At 43.1% G+C, this 10,267-nt stretch overlaps 1 protein-coding gene across 1 annotated transcript in view; it reads left to right on the forward strand.

Annotated features, from left to right (window-relative positions):
• FSTL1 (follistatin like 1) overlaps positions 1 to 9,172 on the forward strand; it is a 53,705-nt gene extending 44,533 nt beyond the window's left edge. Inside the window, exons 8-11 of the mRNA XM_030329869.1 lie at positions 1,131 to 1,243; positions 1,581 to 1,691; positions 4,059 to 4,135; positions 7,267 to 9,172. Coding sequence (XP_030185729.1) covers positions 1,131 to 1,243; positions 1,581 to 1,691; positions 4,059 to 4,135; positions 7,267 to 7,311 — 346 coding nt within the window. The 3' untranslated portion in view covers positions 7,312 to 9,172. The remainder of the gene's footprint in view (positions 1 to 1,130; positions 1,244 to 1,580; positions 1,692 to 4,058; positions 4,136 to 7,266) is intronic.
• The last annotated feature ends 1,095 nt before the right edge of the window (positions 9,173 to 10,267 follow it).

A 10,267-nucleotide genomic window follows, 5' to 3' on the forward strand; every position in this document is an offset into this window, starting at 1 on the left:
CAGAACTTACAAGGAATAGAAGAATGTAATTTTAAAGTAAATTATCAAGGTCACATCAGAGCAAATGTGTTTCTGAGTGTCATGATAATGTTTTAATGGTTAATTTTTGGAAGGAATTGTATCACTGTGTTATTCAACTATAAGTCTAAAATAGCTTTAGTTCTGACTTTTAAGATATAGAGAACCCTAACTGTCACAAATGTAAGCATGTCCCTGTCCTTTTCTGATATTATTCCAGAGCAAATATTAATAAAAATTAACCCCTAAGAAACTTCTGCTGTGGCTCCAGTACATCAGCAAGAATTAAAAATAGGAATAACACCTCTTTTGTTCAGAAGAAATATAAAGCATGAAGCCCAGATTCTAGAATGATTCTCCCTTAGTAATATGCCATGGCCTTAGAATATAGTATCTGAAAATCCTTCATATTTTGATAACTTGAAATTAGATAATATTTTATTTTAAAGATCAATGTTTGATCTTCGTAACATCCCAGTTAAGGAGGGCTCCCTGTCCTCATTTTACAGATGAGAAAACAGGCTCAGAAAAGTTGAAGAACTAGCTCAAGGCCATTTGGGTAATAAGTGATTGAACCAAGGCTCACATCCAAGCCAAGGGGAGAGTGAGGGAACTAGGATTCCATTAAACTTTTCTAAACATTTCTCTTTCTAGATAGTGATAGTGATAATGCCTGCTTGAACTCCATAGTCTTTCAGATCCCATATTCCATTCCTATCATCTATTTGTCTCCCTTCTGTTTTGATTTTCCTAGTTTGGTTGACTTGACCAGTACCATGGGGAAAGGGAATTGCTCACAGAAGGTGCACAGGTAGTGAAAACATATGCCAATCAAAGTGAACACAACCATTCAGGAAACTTGAGTCTTCTTGGAAGAACATTTGAACAATGTAAATGATCTGACATCAAGTATAACCAAGTAAAGTCTGGATGCTCACAGGAGTCAGGTTGGATGATAGTTGTGGGAAGGCATGTAGAAAGTTCCTCAGTTGGCAGTTGTCTCCTTGGCCTCCTCTGGAGGCCCCACATGTATGTGATCCCAATGCTTAGGTCCTTTCTGCGGGAGTGAAATCAGGCTCTTACTGACACATTTCTCCTGTGTTTTGTTTCAGAGGACTCTGTGTTGATGCTCTCATTGAACTGTCTGACGAAAATGCTGACTGGAAACTCAGCTTCCAAGAGTTCCTCAAGTGCCTCAACCCGACCTTCAATCCTCCAGAGAGGAGTATGCTTAACCTAAGAAATATGTGGAGTTGAAGGGAATGAGGGCATTTGGCAGGGGACGGGGGGAGGGGCAAGATAGAATTGATGGAACTTTCCAGAGCTTGCTAAGAAAATTCCCTTTCACAATTCCAGACTGGGCCCCGGCCCATCAACTCTGTGCTGAGGTTAGGATCCAACAATCTTTGGATCAGTGGCATCATTTACTCAGATATGGTGCCTCTGAAGGTTAAGCAGAAGCAGGTCTTGTCTGGGAAAAGGGTAAGGTGCACAGATGATGGCCAAGATGTCTTGTTCCACTCTCACCCTAAACTATTGCCCCTTATTTCTTGTCCCAACAGAGTGTGCCCTGGAGGATGAGACATATGCAGATGGAGCAGAGACCGAGGTGGACTGTAACCGTTGTGTCTGTGCCTGTGGAAACTGGGTCTGCACAGCCATGACCTGTGATGGTGAGCTGTGCCCCAGGCAGAAAGAAGGGACGGCAGGGAGAGGGCTTCCTTTGTGAACTCACCATGAGAGAAGTCAGGGTGGGGATGATGGAGAAGAGGGCAGTGGCCAGGAGCAAGGAAACTGGGGAGCAAGTGACAGACTCCAACCTGTAACGTTGGAGCACCCAGTGGGCAGCACTGGGCAAAGCACTTAGGCCAGACGCATTACGTTTGCAAATCACTCCAGAGGCTTGGCATAAGAGAGGTTTAAGATGCAGGGCAAGATCAAATGTTGATGTGAGATTGGAATCATCATAACAATAATGAAAGGAAATATTTAGTGAGAACTATGTGCCAGGCACTCCACTAAGCACTCTACATATTAACCCACTTGATCCTTATGACAGCTTGGGAAATCTTATATGTAAAAGACTTAGGTGGTTTGAAAACAAAATGACTCCTGCTTGCCACCTATATCCAGCAGAGAAAGGAAAAATGTTCATAGACCCTCTTTGAATTAACAGAATTGGATAACGCCTAAAAAAAGAAAGTTGAGACATGGTTAGGGTGGATTAGAGAGATAGAGGTGTCAGAGAGTTTGGGGGACCAGTGCAGAAACCAAATGGCCCCAAGTCTGGGGGCCATCTGAGCCAAAGATCAAAAGAAACTCTTGAATCAAAGCCAGGTTATAGGGAAAAAACAGGCATAATTCGGAGTAGAGGAAAGACAGAAAAGGGTGAGATCAGGTCTAGAATAGAGAGTTACATTGGGTTTGAGAAGAAAAGTCAGTAGGAACCAAGCCCCAATCTGGAACCACGAGATGGGATGAACTTAAAATTATACCTTAAAGAAACTGAGACAAGAAAGAACGGGATGGTCTTAGGATCATGTTCAGGAAGGTCAGGTAAGATGGAAACTGGGAGACAGAGGTCAAGGACCCAGAAGATGTTTTTCTAGATAAGAAGCTTACAAATGGAACTCAATTGTACCAGGGGATCCCTAGTCTTTTACTGCCCAGGACCAAGTCTCTTCTCAAAGTGGGAAGGCAGGAAGCCAACACAATTCCAGAGACAAATGGAAGAGTAGGAAGAGGCTGTTTAGAGACAGAAATCCTAGAAATTTCTGGAAGTCAAAACTAAGGGTATCCAGACCAAGCACACAGCAGCTACTGAAGCCAAGAGAGAACATTTCAAAATACTACCCCAGCCTGCCTCCATCAGGAAGCATCTTACATTCACCTTCCCCAAACCCCCTGCAGTAGCTCCCCACATCTAACTGCTCCTGGCCTGGCTTTGTAAAGGTAGCCATCCATTTCTAAGACAGGCAATTGTTAAACATCTGCCTTATGGAATAAGCCTGATCACCTGGATAATAAGCCCCATCACATGCATCAGACAAAACCCAAATGATCACCTCCATGGGACAATGCCCACTTCCACAGCCACACTGGACAGCTCGTCCTCCCTCTCTGGATGGCCAGGTTTAGAGCCCTGTGGGTATAAAGAGCACCACAGATGGTGGTGCCCCAAGGTGAGCATGTCTTGGTGTGTGGGCCACGGAGCTGAGAGGACATTGTAGAGGCAGCACTCCAGAGTCAGTACCTGAACGTTAGTCTGGTCTTAGATCAGAAATCTCAATGGGGCAAAGAAAAAGTGACATCAGGATATAAAGCCAGGTAGAGCCACAGCTGAGGGAAACTGCTGTGATTAATGCCAAACTCAAGAAGGCATGGCGGAGCAGTGTTTCCTGACGGCAAACACTATACTTGGTAAATGTACAGAGTCTATCCCAAACCTACTGAATCAAACCCACAAAAGAGCAGCTTGGGAACCTCCACTTTTAAGATATATTCTATGGTTTTTTTTTTTTTAATCACCACGTAAGTTTGGGAAACACTGCTAGATATAGTGGCTATCAACCCTGCCTGCACATTGCAATCACCTAGAAACTTTACAAAATCCTGGTGCCCAACAACAATTAAATCAGAGTCTAAAAGTGGAATTTAAACACGTGTATTTTGAAAAGTTCTCCATGTGAATGGTTGAGAATCCTTAGCCCAGAGGAACGTCCTGAGTCAAGACCCAGATATTCCCCATAGATTTTACGGCAGGGCCAGTGCCTGGCATGGATATACGTGCTGGAGCAGTCGGAGACACCAGGAACAGAGGCCGGGGTGGGGGGGTGGAAGAGATTGCTTGGTTCACAGTGTTACTTTGGAGGTGTCAGTTGAACTGGGACACTTCATATTCAGAGATATGCAGGCAGTTCCCCTCTCCTTCCATAGATTAAATGGGAGATGAAATTGAGAGCCTAAAAGGTAGATATTGGTAGGATCCCTAACTAGCTTCTATCAGTGAGCACTGCCCTGAGCTTTGGTTCTTCTTCCAGGAAAGAATCAGAAGGGGGCCCAGGCCCAGACAGAGGAGGAGATGACCAGATATGTCCAGGAGCTCCAGAAGCACCAGGTGAGTTGCAGACTCCATGCTGGCTCAGGTATTGCTGCTGCCACTAAGCCCTTCTGCCATTCAGATATCGCCTAATGCTCCAGATGTCCAAGGAGCCACTCTGTTCCATACAATAGGTCCTGAATGATAAACCTATTCTATCAAACCATGATACAGACAGTTCCCTAATGGAGTCCTGTGTGGTCCAGCAGGTCCCAACAGATGTAGGTTACAACTTGGTAAATTGCTTTAGAAGCAAGAATTAGCCAGGTGGTGATTTGCAAATATGTTGGAAGTGGTTTGCAAATGAGCATGGTCTATGGAAGTGTTACTGCTTCCTGTCACGACCAGTGCCCGGACCTGAAGACTGTGAGCTCCTTGAGGGCAACAAGCAGGAAATAAGTGAATGTGGACCACAATAAAAGATACTTCAGTTAAATGCCAAGCTGGTTAGAGAACAGCCTGGGATTTTCAAAACCGAGAGAACTTAAGAGTTTCCTGGAGACTTGAGAAGATAATAAATAAGAATTCTGTTCAGGTTCTGTGTCATCAAATTGAAGATCTTCTTGGGGAAAAGGGTCTTGGCAGAATAGCGATTCACTGACATAGATGGTAAAGGCCTGGAGAGAAAACATGGATGTGCTCGACTCTTGGGCCTGTCTTGCCCCTGATTTACCATGTAGTTAACAAAGGACATTGTGCCTCAGATCACCTGTCTGTACACTGGGTCTGTTATACAAGCCTTCTCTCTGACTTAAGTTTTGAGAGAATCTAACAGTCACAAGAGCTGCTAAACTATTGAGATGAAATATTTGATTTCAAAATAATTATTAATATTAATAATGCTCAAAAATAAAATTGCTCATATTTATTGATGGTTTTTATATGCATTTTGTCATTATTGTCACTCATAATATAGAAACCTCATGTCAGTTTTGTTTTGTTTTTTAATTTATTTATTTTGAGAGAGAGACAGAGAGCGTGAGTAGAGGAGGGGCAGAGACACAGAATCCAGAGCAGACTCCAGGCTCTGAGCTGTCAGCACAGAGCCCAATGTGGGGCTCGAACCCACAAGCCACGAGATCATGACCTGAGTCGAAGTCGGATGCTTAACTGACTGAGCCACCCAGGCACCCCCCTCATGTCAGTTTTTTAAGCAGAAGCTCCCAGCCTTTTGTTTTTCCATATTTCATCAGTCTTGAGTCTCCAGATGAGTGCAACCACATAAAAGAAGAAAAAAAAAACTTAATAGGAATTCCTTTCCTCTGGGGTGGGGAAATGATCAGAGTAGACAGTGAGGAGTGCATTATAATAGCTAACATTTTTACATATCTGTTTTATGTGAGTTCCCTCAGAAAGAAGACGCTAAGGCAAGGACTTGAGTACAAATAGTTTATTTGGGAAGCAATCCTAGGAGACACTAGACAGGGAGCTGGGAAGCCAGCCCAGGAAGGGAAGGAAGCAATAAAGAGCGTCTACCAAGGCATGTTACCACTGTGGGCGTGTGGAGCTTAGTCCTATCGTGGATCTCTGGGAACAGAGTTCCCATTCCTGAGGGGGAAGGGAGAAGGCACGTTCCTACACAAACTCTCATCAGCCATTGGCAAGGGCTGCCACCAGCGACATGAATTCCCTGGCATTTCTGGCCTGCCAACATGTGTGGGCAGAGCAGGCTCCAGCAGCCAGAGAAAGCCTCAGGCAGAGAGGTGCAGGTGCTGGCAGTAAGAAGCCGTACCCGTGTACTGAACTGCTAAAGGCAAGGGGCTATGGATGGAGAACCAACCGTGTCTGCTAGATGCCAGGCACTGTTGTTTTTTATTTCCTAATTAGTTTTTTTATTGAGATCTAATTTATATACCATAAAATTCACCCTTTTAAATATACAATCCAGTGGTTTTTATATATTCACAAGATCATCAACCATCACTACTACCTAATTCCAGTACATTTTCATTATCCCACAAAGACACCCTAGGCCCATTAGAAGTCATTCCCCATTCTGTCTTCTCCCAGCCCCTGGCGGCCACTCATCTACTTTCTAACTCTATTTCGATTTGCCTATTCTGGACATACACAAATGGAATCATACAGTATTTGGCATTTTCTGTTTGACTGCTTTGATCTAGCATTATGTTTTCAAGGTCTATCCTTGTTATAGCATAGGTTGGCACTTCATTCCTTTTTATGGCTACATAACATTCCATTGTATGGATATACCACATTTTGTGTATCCAGTCGTCAGCTGATATTTAGGTTGTTTCCCCTGTTTTGCTATGATGAATGATGCTGCTAGGAACATTCTTGTTCCGGTTTTTGTGTGGACTTATGTTTTCAGGTCTCTTGGGTATATACCTAAGAGTGCACTTCCTGGATGCTATGGTAACTCTGTGATTAATCTTTTGAGGGCTGCCAGACTGTTTTGCAAAGTGGCTGTACCATTTCACATCCTTGCCAGCAGTGTTGCTCTTTTTTCACAAACTCACCACATTTGTCATTGTCCATTATGTTTTATTTTAGCCATTGTACTGGGTGTGAAGTGGCATCTCATTGTAGTTTTGACTTGTATTTCCCTAATGACTAATGACATTGAACATTTTCTCATGTGCCTACTGGCCGTAAGTAAGAAAGGCTTCTTTGGAGAAATGTGACACTGTTGTAAGAGGTGGCACTTTATTACCCTCATTTTGTAGTTGAGGACATTGAGGCACAGAAGTTTTTATAACATGGCCAAAGTCCCCCAGAAAATAGCATGTCCGCGATTCAAGTTCAGACAGTCTGCCTCCAGAACCTTTGTTCTTAACACCTCTCTGGACTGGGATCCAGAATATCTTGTAGCACTTGCATCTAGTATCCTTTTCTTCATTTTTAAAATGAGGATAATCATGTTTGACCTGTTGTGTCACAGGCATTCAAGTGGGGTCAGCTACTAATTCAGTGACAGCCCCTATGTGACCATGTCAAAAATAAGACCTGATCTTTGCCCTCAGGTTCTTCTCATCCACGGAGGAGACAGACAAGTAAACAGAATGAAAATTTAGCACAAGCATGTATCTGTCAATGCTATATAAAGTCTTGAGGACTAGATAGATACCAATGATTCTTTTTTTTTTTTTTTTTAATTCACAATGCTTATTTTCTCCTGCATCTCAAAGGAAACAGCTGAAAAGACCAAAAAAGTGAGCACCAAAGAGATCTAAAGAGGAGGCATCTGGGAAGGGCGTCCAGAGCCTGGCACCTTCTTTCACTTCAGCGCTGAGTTCAGTATATCCAAGTGTCTGCTACAATTGCCGAATCACCAGTATTTGCTTGTATAGCAATGAGTTTTATTTTGTCTATTTGTTTTGCAAAAGGAAATGGGGGTGGCTGGCGAGGAGGGGAAGGGCCATAGCCTTCATTTCTAGGAGTGCTTTGAGAGAAACTATAAATGGTGCTCAGGGGCTGGAGACAAGTAAGGAAACTGCATCAGGGTTGGGAGAGGAGCAGATCTGAACCACGGTTGGCCACGGCTATAAACGTCCTGCAGGGAGTGCGAATGATGCCAGAGAGAACTTTGCAGCTGCCCCAGAGGAGGGGTCTGGCAGAAGCCCAGTGGAGAGGAACACATTCTGCGTCCAGCCCTTCCTGTCGCCATCAGCATAATAGACGTCCAGCATCTGTGCTTCTCATGGTCCCAACCACTGCCTCTAGATACACAGCCACCCTTCTCGTTACCCAGTGGTCCCTTAGGCTTGGAGTTTCTGGGAGGGTGCACACAAATGATGCAGATACTTGTATAACTTTGAGCCCCTTAGAGACCTAACCAAATTTTTAAGATACTTTTTACCAAAGGTGCTATTTTTCTGTAAAACTTTTTTTGGCGAGTTGACTTCATTCTTCAATTATTATCATTATATTATTGTTGTGTTTTAATATTTTATTTTCTTGACTAGAAACTGAGCTTTTGTAATTATTTTTCAGTAGTCCTGCCATTTCAAAGGAGGGAGAGTTTGGGGTTCTTTTCTGGTGCAGGGACCGCTATAACCAAGACTCCTCCCCGCCCTGCCACATACTAGATGCAGCCCAGAGTTGTGTCCCCCTGGCTTCCAGTGGATCAGCAGTCTGCCAGCAGGAGCCTCAAACAGAAGCCAGGGAATACAAAGCATCTCCATACAAAGCTTTTTTAAGATCTAAAAAGCTAATTTGTTTCCATTTATTATGATAAGTTCATGCAAATCAGTATTCCAAAGAATGGAGACAAGTGCAGCCAAGCAAGGCTTAGATATCTGTGCTTAGATGTCAATATGTTTGTTGGTTCACCACTAGGAGAGTGATTTGGCCCTATCTCTTCCTATTTCTGGGCCTCAGTCTCCTCAGTGAGCAAGTAGGAATGCATTAATCTCAATTTGATAAATTACAAATTCTCTGGTTCTGATCATTGGTCCAGAAGGATACAGTTCCTATGGCTTTCCTTCTCCTTAGGATAAATGAAACCTTACTGTTGCAACAAAAGAGTCAGGTGGCCAAAATCCAGATGACCAAACCTGACCTCAGTCTGCACGGCTGCACTGGTTGTGCGGTGATGTAGTACCCTCTCGGGTAATGTCTGCCTAGGAAGAGAATGGGAAGGAGAACTACTCCACTTTGTTGAAACTTTTGCATTCCATCTTTAACCTTCTTGGAAACAGAAATAGCTTTCCCTTTCAAGATGAGGACAAAAGGTGGTTTCACCTTTTAAGAGGGGGGAGGGAATGGAAATTGAGTCTTAAAACTGTGATTGGGGAGAAGACCATTGTTCCTGTGTTTTGGACTCTGTGATGATTAACCCCACTATTTACCATGTATAAGATGCATTTGGAATAACGAAGATTAAAAACTTGACAAAAGCACTCATCTTCAGAAAGCAGATGGGAAATTATATAGATTGCACTGCATGGGCAATACTGAGAACGTTGTGCTGAATGTGGAATTGCCTCTAAACAAGTTTCCTTGTTCTCCTTTGAAAGGAGAGCATTCTGTTTTGTTTAGAATTCTGACCTTTTAGATACATCCCATTTGAAAGCTCTCTTCGAGCCCTACTTGTGCGCTCTGAAATGCACCTCCCTGTCCAGTTGTCTTGGAGAGCTCCCACAGCACACCTTGATCAAGTTTTGCCAGCTCTTGGACACAGAGGGCAGGCGTGCCAGTTTGTTTAAAGCTAGAATCCAGAGTGTCTCCTCACCAGTTACATTTAGGACAGTGGCTGCCATTTAAGATTACCCTACCCTGCACCACGGAATTCCCAAGAGCAAATCTGCATTCCTCCTGTAAATACGGACGCTATTGTCTGCACCACAGAATCACATGATCTGATGACCATTCATGGAAAGCTGCTAAATAGCCTAGTTTGGGGAGTCTTGCATGGAGCTTTGTATGGAGCAAATAGGATTAAATCGGGTTCAGTTCCTCCAGCTCTCTACAAGCACAGGGCTTAGACTGCAAGCTTCCTTGGGCTTTCTCAATGTGTATATGATTTTATTAATATATTACAGTGTCTGTTAAGATTCAGTGTTCATGGAAACCTTCTCACATGCCATGACTCTGGACTCCATCACTGTTTTGGGAAAGCAGGGCGTCTCCACCTGCTAATAAGCCCATGTGAACAAGTCTGAATGTCTTTCCTTTACACTTAAGTTTTTAATCAAATGTCAAGCAGCAATTTGAACAGGTTTCTGTTGCCTATGTGTTTGTGAAATGTATTTGTATTTAGTAGGCTTCCATACTGCATTTAACTTGTTTTTGTAACTCCTGATTCTTTTTTTCTTCCCTTTTTTTTTGGATACTATTGATAAATAAAGAAATTAAAATAGTAATTGTGTTGTTTTCCTTCCCCTGAATTAAGACTAAATAAAGTTGTGAGAACATTAACCATTTACCTCATAAAAGTCGATTTGGCTTTCAGGAGCCTTAAAAGAGGTGTGAAGAGTGTCTCCTAATAAAATCTTGGGACTGCAGCTGGGAGGACAAATTTACTCAGGGACTGATAGAACAAGTTTATTTAAAAGGATCCTGGGGGCGCCTGGGTGGCTCAGTCAGTTGAGCATCCAACTTTGGATTCAGGTCATGAATCCAGGTTCATGGATTCAAGCCCCACATTGGAGCTCGCATTCTGTCTCTCAAAAATAAACATTAAAAATT

This window comes from Lynx canadensis, chromosome C2 (genome assembly GCF_007474595.2).
Source record: "Lynx canadensis isolate LIC74 chromosome C2, mLynCan4.pri.v2, whole genome shotgun sequence".
NCBI classification, from domain to species: Eukaryota; Metazoa; Chordata; class Mammalia; order Carnivora; family Felidae; genus Lynx; species Lynx canadensis.